We start from the raw sequence: 21,456 nt of genomic DNA, 5'->3' as shown, positions 1-21,456 counted from the left end.
CTTTTTCATTTTAAGTCATCATCAGTGGTATCCAGAATGGCACAATATGTAGATAACATATATCAAAACAAAACTGTATCATTCTAGATCCCATTGAAGATGCCTTAAAGTGAAAAAGGTGGAATGCAACTGTGTGGAATATACTAGAGTGCAGCAAAAAATGGTGTTTTTTATTTATAAAACAAAAACAGAAATAAATAATTACTACAGTCAACAGTGAATATGACATCTTTTAAAAAATTCTACATGTGTATGAACCCCGACCATGAGAGGTCAACGTTAATTATCAACATTAAAACCCACTACAGTTGTAAAAATTATTTATTTCTAAAAAGTAATGCACAATCCAGTTTCAGGGCCTCTGACCCATCTTCAAATGCATATTAAAATGAGAGTCCATAAAGGATGCATAACTGAGGTTATTTAAACTTCACTTATGTATCCTCTATGGACACTCATTTTAATATATACATTAAGATGGGGCACAGGTCCTAAAACCAGGTTTTGCTTTCCTTTTTAGAGATTTTTACAACTATAGTGGATTTCATCATTGATGATGAATATCAACAGTTCTGGACATCTCATCGAGAGAAATGTGTCCTGAACTATTAGCGTAAAAAAGTACGGCAAAAGATGATGAATGAGGATGTTTCTTTGTGTGGGCAGCAAGTGGTGGAATGGACACAAGAGGGCATACTTTGTGAACCAGAAGAAAGCAGAAAGTTTGCAGATGCTGTGGCTTGCCACTGTGTGGGCAAAATATGGGATGACAGGTACAACAAATTCTTTGGCAATGTCCAGTGAATGAGGACAGAGCACCATGCTCTACTTTACTTGAAGCTGCCTTCATAGGTGACACCACTGGTGCTGTTTTGATGGCTACATCCTTAATTATGAGCTAATTCAGCTCATAATACCTAGGTTACATAGATTAAATGAATACTAGTCTTAAAAGTAAAGATGACAAAGTTTGCTGCAACTCATAAAGAAACTGCCTCCCATCATATTGTGAAACAATCCCTGTGGCTTTAAACACTTGCTGGCATTTTATTAAGTGATTTTAACACTGTATTGCTGGTTCAAACTTGCATTTATATTAAGTGCCGTGTTTGCTGGGAATGCATCATTCATTAAAGGTATTTGAATCAGTGATTCACACTGAGGTGACAGAAGTCATGGGATAGTAATGTGCACATATAGAAATGGCAGTAGTATCATATACCATGATATAAAATTGCACTGCATTGGCGAAGCTGTCATTTTTACTCAGGGGATTCATGTGAAAAGGTTTCCGATGTCATTAAGGCTGCACAACAGGAATTAACAGACTTTGAATATGGAATGGAAGTTGGCGCTAGATGCACAATGCATTACATTTTGAAAATCATTAGGGAATTGAATATTCTGAGATACTTTGTGTCAAGAATACCAAATCTGAGGCATTACCCCTCATCATGGACAATGTAGTGGCCAATGGCCTTTACCTAACGACTAAGAGCAGTGGAATTTGCATAGAATTGGCAGTGCTGGCAAGAGTAGTATTTTACTTCAAAACAATTATTCTGTTGTATCATACTGTTGCTTGCCTGTCATGATTTTGTCAGTTAACTTGATAACTGCTGAGTCTCATTTCTGTGCTTTAAATGGTAAAGTAGCTCACTTGGTAGCTTCACTGCAGGCACATTTGTAATGTACTTGCTTAAAAATGCTACAAAGTTGTGTAATGTGTAAGGAATTCAGCTTGTTGTGATATATGTATTACAGGAAAAAAATGAAATTAGCCATTTTGAAATAAGTTGTCATGACAAAAAATAAAGAAGTGCCTTATATGAATGGTAATATACAGTAAATAGAAAATTCATCACATAAATGTGTAACTTTGCAGATTGTTAATGCTGCGAAAAAGGAACGTCTCAGGGTTAAAATTGTAACACGCCTTATGAAGGAAGGTTCCAGTGCCGATGAGCCAACTAACATCACACTCTCAGATTACTCAAGGTATTACTCATCATGTCACTTAAATAAATTAGTAAATGCCGAAAATAACTGTTATAACAGTATACAACAGTCACACAATTTTAAATTAACTGTATTGCATATTATTGACTAGAAGTGAAGTATCATTGGGCAGTATTAGCAGAAATGTATGCTAAAACATGTGTAAAGAAAGAAAAAGGCTGCAACATCTTGAGAGTGACCACAGTTAAGCCAACACAATTTAGAAAGTGAAATAAATTAATTCATTCATTGTGTTTCGAGTTCCTGCCATGAAGGGCATAATAATTGAGATATACATGAGAAAAGTGGAATAGTAGCTAGAAATTGCATTAATAATTAAGTATTGTTAAAATACTGCATGCTGTTTTTGCTTACTTAAGTTAATTATAGCAAAGTAAAATGATCAAGAAACTTCCTGTGTTAGAAAATGCTGATCCTTCCTCACATACATTAAATAGTTGTTTTTTAAATCTCATATTAAAGGTTAATGTCTATGTGACCACATGTATGATTCTCACAGAACAATAGCTGTAGAGGCATGTTTAGAATGAACATTGCTATTTAGCCTGAAGCTAAAAGGAATTTTAAGTTCCTCAATCTAGATAATCTGATGATTTGTGGATGAAATGGCTGATTAGGTACATTTTGAATTTCTTGCTTCATATCAGAGAGAGGCCATCAGAAGATGTTTAGCTATCAAACTTACACATTATTCTTACTAGTCCTGTTTGTTGAATGGTTATGTGGTGATTCCAGTCCTAAAAATAACATGGCAGAGGATGGAAATCAGCATCAAGCAATTTGTTATCAAAAACTTTTATAAAACATAGGAGCGCAATACAACTGAACGGCTCCTAATGGTGTGCAGACTCTATGGTCCTTTATCCACCCTCCATTATCTACAGTTCCTCTGCTCCTTTCATTCAATATGGTGTTCCATGGAAACATAAATACATACAATTAGACACTACTTCATAACTTATTCCAAACTTGATCTTAAAAATATGAGAATATCACTACATTAGTCATTTACATATATCTCTTGCATATACTTAATAATAATTCACACTGCAAAATCAAAACTTACATTAAGAAATTTACAAGTTCCTTTTAAGGAAAGTGGAAGCCCCTAAACCAAATGCTCCCACAAAATAGAACTAACACTCACAAGTTCTTGCTACTGTAAATCTACAATTGATTCATGTCACCTTCAAACTTAAATACTATTGTGCCCACAAAATCCTCAAATTCTGTCATCCCTAGTTAAAGGCCATTACATAATTATTTATTATAAAATTTTAGCTGCTGTTTGTTCACTCAGGTTCCCACTCTGCTTAAGTTGTTCCATCACTTAACTCTGGCTGCAGCAATTAGTTCACAGTTCAAGTCACATCTTATTTCATATTCATATGTTCACCATAAGCTCACCACTAGATTTACCTTTCCTATTGTCACAGATTACTTAACTGCATTCTCAAAATTATCTCTGTTTCACTATCAATCTATTCCATATGACCAATTAAATGTGTCCTACTATTCCTCATTACACACAGTCCCTAAACATAAACTTTATTACTCTTTTACCAAATTCCTCAGTAACCTTGACTTCATAAACAGCATAACAATTCTCGAAGATTCCTTACTCATACTTCATCCTCAAACTTCATCAAAATCAACATCATTGTAACATCATACTTCACATTGATTCAACTTCATAATAAATCTCATAGCTCCTTCAACTCATCATTACATCACTCCATTTCACCGTAATACTCAATTATCCTCCTGATCACTGTACAATAATGTACTGCAACATTACATCTACTTGGTAATCAATCCAACAAATATAACTTTCCAAAACCACTTTATTTTATATTCCTCTTAAATCAGGACAAGAATCACCTTCAACTTCTTACAGTCAATACTTTTTATGCTGTTACATACTGTGACTCACTAAAGTTTCCATATCATTGCAATACAATAGAAACCTTGTGCTAACCCTCCTGCTTCTCTAATTTCTTTGATATATTGAATGGCAAATTACAACAATTCAGTGTGATAATAACACCCTCCAAAAGTACATTCTTAACCTAAAATAGCCACAAATTCAGCCTAGCTCATTAAAATATATGAACAAAACAATTATATACTAATTTTCACTAGTTATGGCTCTTCACCATAATATTAATCACTGTCACTTTTGTCCCAGTCCCAACACTCCTTGTTGCTGTCATATATAAACTTTAATACATTTTAGTATAGTAGAAGAGTTGTAGCCTCCAACAATCACAAAAACATAGTACAATAACACTGATTTTTCATTACTTATTACACTATACTAAGATAGAAGAAAACATGAATTCTAGAAATAGAAGTCAAGACAGTGCGTTAGAAAAGAAACATGACAAACACTCAGCTAATGGAAGGCACCAATTTGTCACATGTTGTATGCATCAAAGAGTGATGCACCCCCTACCAATTCATTTTCCTTTAACTGAGTCTGCTCAGTCGCCCTGTCGCCAAAGTTCAGGTTTCCTATTTTCCTGAAATATTCTCTATAGACTGGCACTGACCTAATATGCCATATGGGAGTAACATATGGTTTTAAATCTATTATATTCTTTAACCCCAACAATCTGTCGGACCTTGGGTGCACAAGGTCATAGGCATTGTCATGCGCTATTCTCGATACTTTAAATGGACCATGATAAACGTGCAAGAATTTCCTTATTTCTTTGTTTACTTTAGTACATTTCTCTTTCACTTTTACTAAAACCAAGTCATTAATTTTAAAACTGGCCAGTTTAATTCCCTTGTCATATCTTTTCTTTCTTTCCTCTGCCTTTTTCTTCATCATGTCTCTAGCCTCTTTAATCATTTCCTCCTGACCCATGACAGTTATAATTGGAAAATCAACTTTTTCCCATATAATGTTATTTGGTTGTTCACCAAACATTGGTACACATGGAATATACCCTGTTGATTCATTCCACAAATTGTTAATTATCTTTTCAAAATTTGGTAAATGATTTGCCCATGCTGTATGCTTTTTGCCACAGTATGTTCTACACAGTCTGTTTATTTCCTTCATTACCCTCTTGCTCATATTTCCTTGTGGAAAGTACATCAGTATCTTTTTATTATTAACCTTGTGCGTCCCCATAAATTGCATGAATCTCTCACAGAGTTTGGATTGCCTACTTTATGAAAGTAATCACTTTCTAAATTAGTCCTTTTAATTGGACAGAATTTGGCATATTTTGAAAATGCATGTAGCACAACAAATACATGCTTACAACCACTTGTTGAAGTGGGTAGGGGGCCTAGGAGGTCAACGCAGGCTAGGTAATGAAGATCTACTGCTAACACTGAGTGCATAAGACCTTTTTCTGGTGTGGAGGTCGGTTCCACCTTCTGGGATTTATCACAACAGATCAACCTTTCTCGAACCCTTCTCCACATATTATTGAAATGTACTATTCCCTGTAACTTAGCTAGTACTATTCCCTGTAACTTAGCTACTATTTTTCTCATCCCATAATGCCCCTAGCTTTAATGCAGAATATCAGTTAAAGTGTCAACATGCTGCTCTGGAAAACAGAGTTTCCACTCTTCTTTATCTAAAGTCTTCTTTCTGAATAATGCCCCCTTATGAATAGTGTAATATTCCTTCACCTACAGTTCATTGTCAGAATTGTACAATTGCTTTACTAATCTCAAATCTGGGTCTTTATTTTGTTCTCTCCTCATTTCTTGACAGACTTTTCTAGTTACCTTTTCATCTTTCAACCCTTGAATATAATACCATTTGACTCGACCTCCTGAATTCCCATCATTGTGACTGTCTCTGTTACCTATTGGCATTCTTGATAGGGCATCTGCCCCTATATTGTCCTTTCCTTTTATATATTTTATTTCTAATTCAAACTGCTGAAGGTTCAAAGCCCACCTGGTTAACCTTGGATGACTTAATCTACACTGCTGCAAAAACTCAAAGCTTTGTGGTTGGTGTACACCACTGTTTTGTGGCCTAACAAGCAGCATTCAAATTTCTGAAACCCAAATATAATGGCCAAGGCCTCCAATTCAGAAATATAGTAGTTCTTCTCATGTGATTGTAATGTCATACTTGTGAACGCTATTGTCCTGTACTCAATCCCTTTCTCTGTACTGACTAGATGAAAAATTTCTACCCCCAAACCACTATAACTTGAATCAGTACTCATGCAGAATGGCAAAGAAAAATCAGGGTGAAACAACACTCTACTATTCACTAGTTCCCTCTTTAGTTTCCTAAATGCTTCCTCACATTCTTGCATCCAGTTCCAAACAACATTTTTCTTCAACAAATTGCTTAAACATGGGTGATTATATGATTGGTCTGACACATACATCCTATAAAATCCAAATAATCCAAGCATTGATTTTAAATCCTTCTTATGCTCTGGTGCTGCAAAATCTTCTATAGCCCTTAACTTTGTTGGTTCTGTCTAATCCCATCTTTATCAGTCACATGTCCTAATAATACTATCTTTTTATTCACAAATTCAGACTTATTTAATCTCAACTTCATCCCCCCTTTATATACTGCTTTCATCACTTTATCCAAGACTCTAAAATTCTCAAACCAATCTGCATTAGCACTCAATATATCATCCACATGCACTGTGATTTTATTACTTAATTGCTCTCCTAAGATCGTATCAAGAGCCCTGATAAAAATACAAACAGACAAATCACCCTAAGTGGCACATACAATACTGGTAACTTTTACCTTCATGCAAAAATGCTGTATAAGGTCTAGACTCTTTTTCCAATTTAATATTCCAACACCCACATGTTACATCAAATAATGACAGATATCTAGTACCATGAAACTTTTGTAGAATTTCCTCTATGTTTGCAGGCCTATCACTTTCTCTTAGTACTATCTCATTTAATTTCCTTGCATCTAAAACTGCTCGCGCATCCCCATTCTTCTGTTTCACTAGGACTAAGCCATTGTTGTATCTACTGTTAGATCTTTCGATTATTCCCCACTGTAACATCCTCTGAATTTCTCTCCTAACTGCTTCCTTTTTTGCAAACAGGATAGCACAGTGTTTGACAAAGAAAAATTCATGTTCTTTAAAAGACAATTTGAATTCAAAGTCCTTTACTAACCCCGGCCTATCAGAAAACACCTCTTTATTTTCCATAACACCTGTCTCACGTCCCCCCATTGTTCTTCAGTTATAGCTTCAATACTGTTTACTTTCTCCTCTATCTCCCTTTGTATTTTCTCTCCTTCATCTAATCCATTTACATTATAATTGGCCAGATATCTCAGTGAACAATCAAATCATTATTCTCTTCATCAACAATTTTCTCTATGAAACTAATCTCAAATCTATTCCCACTGCATACAAAATTAAATTTACCAGCAGCAAAATCTATATTCACATTCCATTTACACAAGAATTCTGTCCCTAGAATCATATCCAGGCTGAGTCCTGGTACCACCAGAAATCTACACTCAAGTAATTGATTACAAATTTTAATAGACAGCAACACTTCCTGTAGTTGAAAGTAGGTTGAAGCAGAATATTAGCTTAAAGAAAAAAGACAGGCCGGTATCAAATCAGAATAGGAAAAAAAGAACTCTGCTTACAGGCAGCAGTCATGGGAGGGGTGTGGGCCAGCAGCTTCAGGAGAAATTAGAGGCAGGGTACCAGGTCACAAGTTTTGTGAAACCAAGTGCTAGCCTTAGCCAAGGGGCAGAAATCTTAGGTAAGCTATGCAGGGACTTTGAGAAGGAAGATCAGGTAATTATAGTTGGGGGAGCAGGAAACAGCCTGGCTATAAATCCAAGATACAGTATTAGGAGTGACCTGGATAAAATAGGAGCACAAACTGAGCACACTAATATGGGGTTTGTGGAGGTCTTTCAGTGCCATTATCAGCCATGGGTAAACACTGCTCTAAGGCATGTTAACACTGAGCTGAATGGGATGCTCCAGACACCAGCAAAGTCTCAGTTCCAGTAAATGCTGTAAATGCTGTTCCAGTAAATGCTATTGGTATGTGGGGATACACTACACATGGACTGCACCTGAATGGGAGGGGGGAAATAAGTTAGCTTCTCTATTGGCAGAAACTGTAAGGGGGTCCACAGTCACACAAGGGGTGATCCCTGTGGTTAATGGGTCCAGGCAGAAAGGTTTTTTGTTAGGTTAAAGCTAAATTCCAGACAGATGACAATCAAGATAAATAGAATTAAAGAAACTTCATGTACAGTAAATAGGGGTAAAGCTAAGGGCAGTATCAACTTACTTCATCAAAATATCAGGGGAATAAAAAATAAAGTAGATGAGCTATTAGTGTGTTTAGATGATCTCAAAAATAAGAATGAGATTGATATACTCTGTCTGTCTGAACACCATGTAACTGTGGGCATGGATAGTGTCAGTATAAGTGGGTATAATTTAGCATCTTACACTTGTAGATCTAGGATGGATAAAGGAGGAGTTGCCATTTTCATAAAATATGGCTATAAATGCAAAACTGTAGAAGTAACCAAATTTTGTGTTTATCAGCACTTTGAGGTCTGTGCATGTGAACTTCATCTAGATAATGTAGTACTGATATTAGCAACAGTGTACAGGTCCCCATTAGGAGACTGGGAGCTGTTCATAAAAAATTTTGGCTCCCTATTATGCTGTCTGTCAGACAAAAAGAAGAAGTTATTAATCTGTGGTGATTTCAATGTAAACTTTCTAAGTAATTCTGATAGTAAAAGTGAACTAGAAGTGTTATTAACAACATATAACTTAGAATTAGTGATCAATTTCCTTACATGAATAGCTCAAGACAGTAGCACACTAATAGATAATGTATTTGTACAGAAAGAGCATGTAAAACAAACACATGCTTTCCCTGTGGTAAATGGATTGTCAGACCGTGATGCACAACTGATTAACTAACGAAACCTAACAGGATGTACAGTTTGGAAACCTTTAAGTAAAAGTGTGACATCGCTCAACCCAGTATCTATAGAGCACTTCAGAGAAAGCTTAAGAAATGTTAATTGGGGAGATGTATATAATGAGCCAAATGCTAATGATAAATGCAACATATTTCTTGATAAATTTATATCCCTTTTTTGAATATTGTTTCGCAAAGAAAATTACTAAATGTAACACTACATACTTTTCAAAGAAACCTTGGATTACTACAGGTATTAAGGTGTCTTCAGAAAGAAAAAGAAAACTGTATGAGACAGCAAGAACTAGTAAAGATCCAGAAGTAGTTTTACACTATAAAAATTATTTTAACATACTGAGAAACGTTTTAAGGAAATCAAGAAGTATGTATGTTAGAGAAGAAATTAACAATTCCGGCAATAAAATCAAATCAATATGGAATGTTGTTAGAAGGGTGACAGGGACAGTAACCACTGGCATAGGTAGTACTACTATTAAAGAGAACGAGACCATCCTAACCAACAGCACACAAGTAACTAATGTATTTAACAACCACTTCTTAAATGTAGGAGAAAAAATTGTTGAGAATGGTTCAAAAGAAAAAGCCAGGCGGAACATGGAAGAGTCTGTTTTGAAAAAAATCTTCGAGAAAGTAATGTACTCAGTGATTAACCATCCCAATAGTAATGGGATACTTAGTAAATCACAGTTCGGATTTCAAAAATGCTGTTCCACTGAGACAGCAACATACAATTTCACTGTCCACATAATAGAGTCTTTAAATGGTAAAATGTCACCAATAGGAATTTTCTGTGACTTGTCCAAAGCATTTGATTGTGTGGACCATGACATTATGTTACAGAACTTACAATTCTATAGTATAAATGGAATACCATGTGGGTAGTTTAAGCCATACCTACCGAACAGGAAGCAAAAAGTTTCCTTATATGGGTCAAGTGATTTAAATGAGTTTGCCACTTCATCTAACTGGGGTGAAAGGTGTTCCACACGGTTCAATCATGGGTCCCCTTCTGTTCTTGGTATATGTGAACGACCTCCCTTCCTATATGAAACAGGAAGCTGAACTGACACTGCTGATGATACAATCATCATTATTAATCCAGTAAAAGAAACTCCAATTGAAAATGATACAAATAAGGTCTTTGGAAAAGTCATTAATTGGTTTTCTGCAGATGGGCTTGCTCTAAACTTTGAAAAAACACAGTACATCCAATTTCCTACTGCAATAAGTACAGTTCCTTCAATAAATATAACACCTCAAGAAGTCAGTAGACAGGGTAGAGCATATTAAGTTTCTGGATGTACATATAGATGAGAATCTTAATTGGAAAATTCATATTTTGGATCTTTTAAAGCAAATAGGTACAGCAACTTTTGAAATCAGAATAATTGCCAATTTTGAGGATATAGAAATTAGTAAGCTAACATACTTTGCATACTTTCACTCTCTGATGTTATATGGAATAATATTTTGGGTAACTCAACATTTAGACAAAAAGTATTCACTGCTCAAAAGGAAGTGGTTAGAATAATGCGTGGGGTTCATAATCACTCATCTTGTAGGTATCTTTTTAAAAGATTGGGAATTCTTACAACAGCCTCACAGTACATTTACTCACAAATGTAATTTGTTCTCAACAACATGGACCAGTTTAAAAACAACAGTGACATTCATGATTATAATACCAGAAAAGAGAAAGACTTACACTATCCTTTACTCAGTTTATCTTTGCCACAGAACTGCATAAAATATGCTGTTATAAAAATTTTCAGCAAATTACCAGATGAATAAAATGTCTGAGAGGCAGCAGTAATAGCTTCAAAAAGAAATTGAAATCGTATCTCCTTGACAACTCCTTCTGTACCATAGATGAATTCTTGAATAGGAATAAATAAATCTATAAATATAGTATATGCATTTTGTGCCATATAAGGGAATGGGGTAAATAATAGAAACATTAATCTTTAACTCTGTATTGTAATATATATGTATTAAAAAAATCTTGTTACATATGTACATTTCTTGTGCACTTGACATGTTCCACATCATAACGGCTACCGTACCGTACGATTGATCAATGGAACGCACAACCAACTAACTAACACTTCCTGCTTAATCAGCTTAGTCACTTTTCCAGTAGCACCAACTACTCTTACACCAGATACTAGCATGACCACCACTTCTTTATTGTCAGTAATTTACACAAAAAATATCTGAGATATTGCATTCAGTTCACTTCCACTGTCGAACAAGTGTTTTATGGGTGTACCGTGTAACGTAGCCATAACTATGGGATGCCAATTACTATCATTATTATCTTTAGAGTCCTCATCATATAACAAATCCTCATTGATGTTTCTGCTCAAAAAACTATCATCTGGTTCACCAAAAACATCATCTGTTACAAGCAAGTGGCATACTGCATGGTCCCCTTCCTCAATTACATCACCTACAAAACACGCATCTTCCTCATCACTCACTTCTTCAACCATTATCCTCTCTTTGCTAATGAAATTATCTTTCTCATCATACACAAATTCAAACATTTCATCTACTTCACTAGCATCACTATTGCCTGATGAATCACTATCCGAACCACCCTTGTTGTCACTATCGTCTCCTTCTGACACCTGGCTAACCAACTGTTCCCTGTCTTCCTTTTCAGACCATAAGGCCAAACACTTTAATGGTTTTTCACACTGTAACCTATTACAGTTTATATCAACCCCTGAATTATCCATGCTTTCTACGTTAGTTTCTATTACAGCTGTTTCTATTACATCTGGTGTCAAGGTTCTTCCGAGCTATAATCCATAGGTATCCGTTATCCACTGCAGTAGTAGCCCTTGGACGGCCTGAGCAAGGCATGTCATTGACAGTTCCTGTCTCTCTGTATCTCCTCAATGTCTGAACAACATCTCTTTGGTTCACTCCGAGAACACCTGGACACTTCCCTTTTTCAGAGGCCTTCTGGCACAAAGTAAGAATGCGGACACAATAGATCTGTGGTATTGACTATCTAGGCATGGTTGAACTATGGACAACAGGAGCTATGTACCCCATTCCTGGTGGAATGACTGGGACTGGGACTGAACCCCTCCATCTAATAGATGCTGCTCGTGCATGGTTGTTTACATTTTTGGGTGGGTTTAGTGACATCTCTGAACAGTCAAAGAAACTGTGTCTTTGATACAATATCCACAGTCAATGTCTATCTTCAGGAGTTCTTTGAACAGGGGTGATGGAAAATTTTTTTAAATATGTGTAGTTCAATAATTGTTACCCTGAATATAAGGCTACTCCTCTTTAATGGCAAACTAGATATAGCACAATATGTTAGTTAGAATATCTGCTACAGTAACAAAATGATAAACGCCAATTTACACAAATTACTTGTAGATTGTGTGCAAAGGAGAATTGTAGCTTTTATAAATTCTCAAAAATTCATGTTTGTTTGCGATGCCATACAGTCAAATTCAGGGGTGATATATTCTGTTGCAGTAACTGTGAACCACGGACACTAATTAAATTCGAGATAAGTTACGTAGACAAGACACTCATACCAGTAACTTACAAAAATATAGTTTTGTAAGCATTCAAACATTCTCAGAATTACTCTATTTCTTATGTAATTATATAATGAAATTAGAGAACGAATGTTTTGATGAGAATAGGCCTCCTCTTCTCAAAACATTTTAAAACAGCACAATGAAATTTAAGCTTACAATTGACAATAACAATGCGAGTTTATTGCAGGGCTCCCAAATGTTCGAAATTTCACAGTAAATCAAACACAGACAAGTGTTGATACTTAGTGAAAGATTATGTAGAAGTGATGCAAACAGTAAAATATGTGAATATATAACTTCAAATTGGGACATGAAACTTACAGGCCAAGATACTTAGTATCAGAGTTCTCCAAAATATTAGAAATGCTCATGCTCAACAGACTAACTTCTTACATGGAAAGCAGAAAATACTAACTCCAGCACTGCAAATAGATACTAGAAAAGGAAATCAAAAGAAGCAGCAACTGAATAATTAATAGAATTTATTCTACAGGCCTTGGACAGCTGGATAGTAATGTCTGGGATTTTTGTTGACTTATCCAAAGCATTTGACAAAATTAATCGTGCATTCCTAGTAAAGAAACTAAAAAACACCGATGGTGGTATTCGTGGACAAGCAGCAGCCTGGATAACATCAGATCTCAGTAACAGCTGGCAATATGTAATCATTAACAACATGAAACAGATCAGCAGTTAGTAGCACGAAGTATGGTGTACCTCAAGGATGTGTTACGGGGCTACCTTCTTCAATTTATTTGTAAATAATGTACACACATATGAAAATGAAAATAAGATGTGGTATGCAGATGTCATAGGTGTTGGCTGAGCACAGGAGAACTTGGTATGGGCCGGTATATGCAGGTTGGAGGGGAGCACAGGCAGTGTCATCTCGGAGCATGATATACTCGCAATTGTCCAGAGATTTCAGGACGTGAACCTTAGGGCGGGAATGGCTGGCGGGTGGAGGGATATGGAGGTTGATGAAGTGGCGTCTGACGTGGTCCACTAAGGAAGGTAAGTCAGACTGAGGGAGAGAAGTGGAAGGGATCACAAGTTCGCCAGGGAGAACAATGTTCTGACCGTATACAAACTCAGCTATTGAGCATTTGAGGTCTTCCTTATAGATAGCATGAATGCCGAGTAGCACAAGGGGAAGGGCCTACCTCCATAGAGAGTCGCGGCATCGAAGAGCCGCCTTGAAAGTGTGGTGCCAGTGCTCGACTAGCTCATTACTTCGCAGGTCACATGCTGTGGTACGGATGCTCCGGATGCCGCTAATGTTACAAATCCCATTGAACAGGGCCGACTCAAATTGTCTGCCCTGGTGAGTCATGCTGATAGCTGGACATCTGAAATGCGATACCCATGACTCGAGAAAAGCTCAAGCAACAGTTTCTTCCGAAATATTGAGGAGGGGGACAGCCTCGACCCAGCAAGTTGTTCGGTTGATAGATGAGAGAACATAACGAAAGCCGTTAGAGGCAGAGAGAGGGCCAACAATGTCAATGTGAATATGCTGGAAATGCCCAGGAGGGATCGAAAAGGCGCCGAGGGGGGTGAAGTGTGCTTGTGTACTTTGCAGCATTGGCAAGCGACGCAGGAGAGTGCCGATTGCTGGCAGTCCTTGTTGACATTTCTCCACACAAAGCGCTCCGCTACAAGGTGGGCAGACCCATGAACACTGGAGTGAGCTAAATTATGCAATGCGTTAAAGACAGCTCGACGGAACTTGGTTGGGATGAGGGGGCATAACGTACCCGTCCTGTCGTCACACCAGATTTCACCAGAAATGCCAGGGACGGTGGGGCGGATGAAGTGTAGTGAAGAAGTAGAGTCTGAAATCAGGTTTTGTGTTTCCTCATCAGCGGATTGGAGATTAGGCAGTTCAGAGAGGCCTAACAGTGAATGGATGGCATTGACTTGTGAAAGGAAATCAGCAGCTATATTGTCAGCAGCCTCTATGTGTCTGACATCGGTGGTGAACTGAGATATGAAGTCCATGTATCTGAAGCGGTGAGGAGACGGGTCAGCTGGTGGGTTTGTAATGGCCGCAGCCAGGTGTTTGTGGTCCGTTAAAACATAGAAAGGGCATCCCTCAATGCCAGTCTTAAAATGCTTAATTGTTTCGTAAACCGTGAGCAACTCCCTGTCAAATGCAGAATATTTCCATTGTGCATTGGTGAGTTTGTGCGAGAAGAACTGCAGAGGCAAAGTTTGGCCTTCGATTGTCTGGCTAATCTATCTGGCTAATCTGGTTTGCATCTGTGGTGATGAAAAGCTGCGCATTGGGATGAGGATGCGCAATGGTGCAGGCCTTGGCAAGAAGATTTTTGAGAGCAGTGAAAGAGTCAGTCATAGCAGGAGTCCATGGAATGGGCCAAGATCCAGAAGTGTTGGTGCCTGCCAAGGTGTCTGTCAGTGGAGCCTGAATCTCCGTAGCCTGAGGTAGATGTCAGTGATAATAATTAACTGTCCCCAGAAAGCACCAGAGCTCTTTGAATGACGAAGGTCTGGGTAGGTTTAGTATTATTTGTACTTTCTCAGTGGGAGGTGAAATGCTGTCGGCAGAGACCCAAAAACCGAGAAAAGTGACAGTGGGTTGATGTAGCTGCACTTTGTCTTGGTTGGTCTCGATGCCTGCTGCCGCAAGAGTGTTCATAATGGTTTGCACATGTTGAATGTTGTCCTCGACGGAGGAGGTGAACACAAGAATGTCATCAAGATATGCAAAGCAGAATTTTAGGTCAAATAGAACTTCGGTGATGAAGCGTTGCCAGGTCTGGGTTGCGTTTTTAAGGCTGAAGGGCATGAATCGAAACTGAAATAACCCAATTGGGATGGTGATTGCTGTCTTCCTGATGTCTTCAGGTGCCATAGGGATCTGGTGGTAGGCCCGTTTGCAATCAATGACAGAGAACGTGGTCGCACCTGTGAGGGAACTGGTAAAGTCGGCAATGTTGGGTATAGGGTGGGTGTCCATTATTGTTCGTGCATTTAGTCAACGGTAATCTCCACACATGCGCCAGGACCTGTTTTTCTTGGGTGTCATATGTATGGGTGTAGACCAGCTACTGGCAGAGGGTTCAGTGACGCTGGAGCTTAGTAGTTCAGAAATCTGATTTTTAAGGTTGGAGAGGCGCTTGAGACAAAGTCGACGTGGTTTACTGGAGATCGGGGGACCTGGCGTTAGGCAAAGCTCGTGAGCCGTGCCTTTTTGATGACAGAAATGTTGCCAGCGGCACAGGAGGCTGTTTGTTTACAATGTGCGGCAGGCGAGGCATGGTCGTAGTGTATGGAACCACTCGGCGGATCCAACGGGAGCCGAGGCGGCGAAGTGTACCAGGAGTAAATGCGACAAGATGGCTGCCGGCCTGAAGCAGTGTCACTGTGGTCGGGTGAGCTCGGTAGAGCTTGTGAGCCATTTGTGAGTCCATTTTTCGAGGGCGCAGCCTGTAATGCACGGTCGCGGGCGAAACGCTTGGTGCAAGTGCACTGATTTTGTTGTCAGTGGTGGTCTCACAGCGGCGCACAGAAGCCAAAGTTGCATAGTCTGAGGTGCTGTCCGTGAGGGGTAGGAGCTGTCAGTTCTGCCGTGTTAGGAGGGTGTGGCCCTGCGGAACTGTCAGTACACGTTATGGCAGTCTTGATAGCACAGTTGTGAGGGGTAGCGGGAGGTAAACACACGGAGGCTCGATTGCTGGGATTGCAAGCAGATTCGGCACACTTACTGACCTTGCTTTGTCCTTGCTGAAGTGTCTGTAATTCCTTTGCAGCATCGGAGAGCTGGAGCTGTGTTTTATGGAGCCAGAGGGAGAGATCAAAGTTTTCCTTGTGTAGGAGAGCGACGTGTTCGAGCTCGACAAGGCACTTGTGCGTGGTTTATTGTAACGTCGCCGACAGAGATGGGCATGTACGGATGTAATGAGCCTGGACCGATATGTCACAAGGGCAGAGGGACGTTGCTCGATGGATCACAGGTGAAGTGAGTCTTGGACGGATGAACGGATGATGAAACACGGTATTTCACACTAGGTCTGATGAAAGTTTGTGGTGTCGGAAGAAGTCAATGCCTAGTATAGGTTCATCAATTTTGCACACTGAATAAGACCACTCAAGTTTGCAGTTTGCAGAGAGTGAGGCGATGTGGGAAGTTGAACCTGAGCATTGTAGTTTAGTTGAATTCACAGTTTGCAGCGAAGTACGATGAGGGCGGATGTTCAACAATGCTAAGGACATAGGCAGCAGCGAAACATCAGCGCCTGTGTCCACTAGGAAAAGGTATCCTGACGAAATGTCTTTAATATAAAGTCGTCTGCAATTATCCAATTGTTCCCAAACAGAATGGAGCACTGGGGGGTGCCTGTCATGTTGTGCGCAGGAGGCGGCACCCGGACCTACCTGCAACTGGCATTTGGGAAGTAGCAGGGTGGTCTGCAGATCTGTGCCGCCTCACCAAACCATGTGCGGAAGTAACAGTACGGGTAGTGCGGTTGCATTTCCTGCGGAAGGCTTGTTGCCAGTGGTGGTGGCCGATGTTCGTTGTAGAATGTTCAGAAGAAGAGGTTGAGTTGAGTTCGTCGGGGTACTGCCTGAATCGAGCTGTTGTTGCTGTAGTATTCCAGGAGAGTGTGCCTCCAGTGGATGTGGCAGCGACGGCTGTTCGGGTGGCAGCATGAAGGTGACACGTTGTGGTTGAGCACAATCCGTCACGACATGGAAGGCCGACGCGGGTGAGACACCGTAATGTGTTGATTGCGTTTGTGGAAGCTCAACACGTTGCGGGTGTATTCAGATTGATGTGTCGCAGAAGAACGATGCGGAAACTCGACTGGAGCCGGCGCGGGGGTGACAGGTGAGAAAAAGTTCAGAGTTTGAGAACGCGTGTTAGTCCACGAAAGCTTGACATATGATCAGAGCTGGGGCCACCTGTGTTGCAGGGAGGCTGCGGAGGTACAGGTTGTCCTGAAGCGCAGTGTGGGAAATGATGTCAAACATGGGACAAAATGTGTGGATGTTCACTGTTCATAATCACTCCACTCAAAACGGTGTGCGGATAAGGTGAATGTCGTGGCACAAAACACTGAGGCGTAGGGAGGTGGAGGTCTTGCACAGATAACAAGTTATTGTACCTGTTGCTGGCCGAAGTATCGAAGTAGGAAGGCATGTGCTGATGCTGAACCGTGGCAGCCGCGGGCGTTGTTGGATGCTGAGGAGGTAGAACTGTGAATGAAGAAGTTCTGGCCATGTGGCAGGTATCTGTGTGGTACTGCATGGATTGTGGCATGGCAAATTGTTGTCCTGGTGGTAGTAGGTTGTCCGACGAAGCATTTACAGAAATCGGCATTGGTCCCACACTGCACAGAGATCCGTAAGTGGTAACTGCACAGTCGATGAGGGAGGGCACATGTGGCAGGAACAAAGGCGTTTGATAGCCGGAGTCATGCGCACTCCTAACCTCACTTATTGTTGCAGGCTCGAAAACGTATGGCAAAATCGGCGGAATCATTGAGTGAGAGGCATTGTGTTGCAGTCCTGGCAGGTGTACACTGCCCACAACATGATGCATGTCGATCACAAAATCTGGCATTAGGCACTGGGCCAAAGTCATTGTTCAAATGCTGTGTCAAGGTCGCAGACACAGTAAAACGGCGAAAACGGAAGATGTTACAACTCGGGGGTCACCAGTGAGGAGGATTACCGTGTTGGTTGCACCAATAATCACACTCATTTAGCAATAGTTCATTTATTAACCTTAACACATACAAGGATCACAAAGAACTGAACTGAACATGGCGGAACAGCCAAAGATAATGCTTAGAGTCCAAAAGTGAATGCATATCGATGTTGGTGCTTTTTCATTAGCGCCACATATGTATTGTGGAAGTTACTGAATGTTATTACTGTATAGCCCATTATATTTGTATTGTCTAGGTGTAAGCAAAGTGATGTGTCCTATATTACAAGTATGTACCTGTACAGAAGGTTATTTATGGGACCAATAAAAATCACAATCACTTGCGGTCTCACACACAGCAAAATTCCATAATCAGCATCATGCAAGACATCATAGTTTTTGCACTCTTGTTAAGGTAAGTTATTTAGATTGTAATAACAGTTAGTTTAGTTCAAATTGTTCATTAAATATGTGTATCAGTGTGACTTTCAAACTTCCTATTAAATTAACACTTTCCTTTACATATCAGCGCAGAAGACATGAAAAGTTCAGGTTGTAACTGTACATTTTTGTGCATGTTGGCCCAAGTCATGTAGTGTAAAGGGTGTTAATTGATTTATTTCTATTTTTAAGTGTGTAATCTCTGTTTCAATGCATGATTAGTGTGAATGTTGCCACAGGATAGTCAATGAAGCAGTGGTATGTGTAGACTGTGGGTTGGAATTTCACTGGGTGACTGTAATGGGTAACTGAATGGGGAATTTAACAAGGCTCTCCCATAGTACTGTAAGCTCTGCAAAAAAGACAAGAAAATATTTGAGCAGGTGGCAAAGATTTGTGCCCTTACGTGTGAATTAGATTACATGAAATTTGAACCAGATAGGTTGAAGTGGGAAAAAGATCGTGAAAACCAAGTAAAGGTAACTAACAAATTGGCAAAAGGGGATCAGCTCTTGAACATCATCCACATTTGAGTTAACAGTATCCAATAAATTTGACTTGTTACCTGAAGTAGGAGGGGAAGAGGTACAGTAGGTCACAGTAGGGTGCAGCAGGCTTCTAGCAAAGAAACTCAGTTTAGAGACTAGGAAGAAAAGAGTCTTGCTGCTAGGTAGTAGTCATGGGAGGGGTGTAGACCAGATGGTACAAGACAAATTAAGAGCAGGGTATCTGGTCACACGTTTTGTTAAGTCAAAAGTTAGCCTTAGCCTGGTGACAAAGGAGTTGTTCACATACGTTACGATAGAACACAAGTTCAAAAACATCGAGGCAATTACATTTTGTAGTGATCAGCACATAGAAGTGTGTGCTGCTGAATTAATGCTGAACAATAGTAAACTTTTAATTGTAATCATATACAGATCCCCACTGGGATATTTTGACCTGTTTATGCGGAATCTGGATTCCTTACCGATCTATCAGACAGCAGCAAGCAGTTAATAGTCTGTTATGACTGCAATGTAAATTTCTAAGGGATTCTGATAGGAAAACTGGTTTGGAAACCTTATTTGGATCCTGCAATCTGATCGCAATAATTAACTTTCCAACACTGGTGTATAAAAGCAGTAGGACCCTAATTGATGATGTTTTCTTTGATGAAGTTCAAAGCAAGGAAAAAGCTGTTTACTCAGTAACAAATGTTCTCTCTGATTATGATGCACAGTTAGTTGGGATAAATATTGTAGTGCCTTATGGTATAGATACTCCTCAGTTGAAATCAAATTATTGACTCCAGTACAAATGTTTTTAAGCATAGTTTACAGGAGAAAGCATAGGATGTAAATTATAATGTACCAAACACTAACATAAGATTTAATGTATTCCATGACAAAATTATTTGAGAATAGCTTTCCACATAAGCTAATCAGAAAGATACTAAACATAGATGTAAAAATGATGGATCACTAGAGGGATTATAGCATCTTGTGAAGGGAAAAGGGAATTTTTTTTTTGCAAGAACAAGTAGGGATCCTGCAGTAGTTGCACACTACAAAAACTGCACAGAATTACTAAGAAATGTTATTAAAAATTAAGAAACATGCACATAATGTTAGAAGTCAGTACTTGTGTTAAGAAACTGAGAGACAGGACAACCAGCCACAGAACAAGACATCACCACTACTGAACTGAATGAAAGGGCTATTAATGATGAGTCACAGGTAGCAAATTGATTTCTTAAATATAGTGGAAAGCATTGGGACAAACAGTTCAGTCTTGAGCAAAATCATAGCAGTATGTTGAAAATTTAATTTTCATAAAATTCAATCATATGAATATGTCACTGACTTCACCTTCTAAAATTAAGAAAATTATATGCTCCCTCAAAAATAAAAGTTCATCTGGTTTTGATGGTGTTTCCAACAGAGCACTAAAAATTTGTTCTCATGTAATAAGCCCAGTCTTATCTGAAATATGTAATGCATAAGTAACTCAAGGATTTTTTCCAGAGAGACTGAAATATGCCATTGTTAAATCCCACTTTAAGAAAGACAATAAGAGAGATTCAGTAAGCACTGACATCATTTTCCAAACTTTTTGAGAAGGTGATTTACTCTAGAATAATATCTCACTGTAGTGACAATAGTGTCCTTAGAAAATCACAGTTTGACAGTTTGGGTTTCAGAAGGGTTTCTACTGAGAAAGCCATTTACACACTCACACACCCAATTTTACAGCCATTAAATAATAAAATATTGCTGATTGGCACTTTCTGTAGCTCTCTAAGACATTTGACTGTGTGAATTGCAATATTCTTCTAGATAAATTGACATTTTATGGAAGTGATGGTATTGCCAACCAGTTGATGATGTCATATCTAACCTAAAGAATGCACAAGGTTGTACTTAGTCTAGCAATGTAGTCCAGAGAGACAATTCTGACAGCGGATAAATCACATATGGGGTTCCCCAAGCTTCAATCTTAGGTCCACTACTGAGATCTGAATTGTGAATTGTGGTTTATTTGTCTCGTAACATGTTGTTGTTGTGGTCTTCAGTCCTGAGACTGGTTTGATGCAGCTCTCCATGCTACTCTATCCTGTGCAAGCTTCTTCATCTCCCAGTACCTACTGCAACCTACATCCTTCTGAATCTGCTTAGTGTATTCATCCCTTGGTCTCCCTCTACGATTTTTACCCTCCACGCTGCCCTCCAATACCAAATTGGTGATCCCTTGATGCCTCAGATCATGATCTACCAACCGATCCCTTCTTTTGGTCAAGTTGTGCCACAA

At 39.1% G+C, this 21,456-nt stretch overlaps 1 protein-coding gene across 1 annotated transcript in view; it reads left to right on the top strand.

The window, feature by feature from the left end:
• LOC126174922 (cytosolic carboxypeptidase Nna1-like) overlaps positions 1-21,456 on the top strand; it is a 551,652-nt gene that overhangs the window by 312,917 nt on the left and 217,279 nt on the right. Inside the window, exon 13 of the mRNA XM_049921363.1 lies at positions 1,886-1,998. Within this exon, the coding sequence (XP_049777320.1) occupies positions 1,886-1,998 (113 nt within the window). The remainder of the gene's footprint in view (positions 1-1,885; positions 1,999-21,456) is intronic.

This window comes from Schistocerca cancellata, chromosome 3 (genome assembly GCF_023864275.1).
Source record: "Schistocerca cancellata isolate TAMUIC-IGC-003103 chromosome 3, iqSchCanc2.1, whole genome shotgun sequence".
Taxonomy (NCBI): Eukaryota; Metazoa; Arthropoda; class Insecta; order Orthoptera; family Acrididae; genus Schistocerca; species Schistocerca cancellata.
The sequence above is the reverse complement of the archived record's forward strand: the minus strand, read 5'-3'. Positions and strand labels throughout refer to the sequence as shown.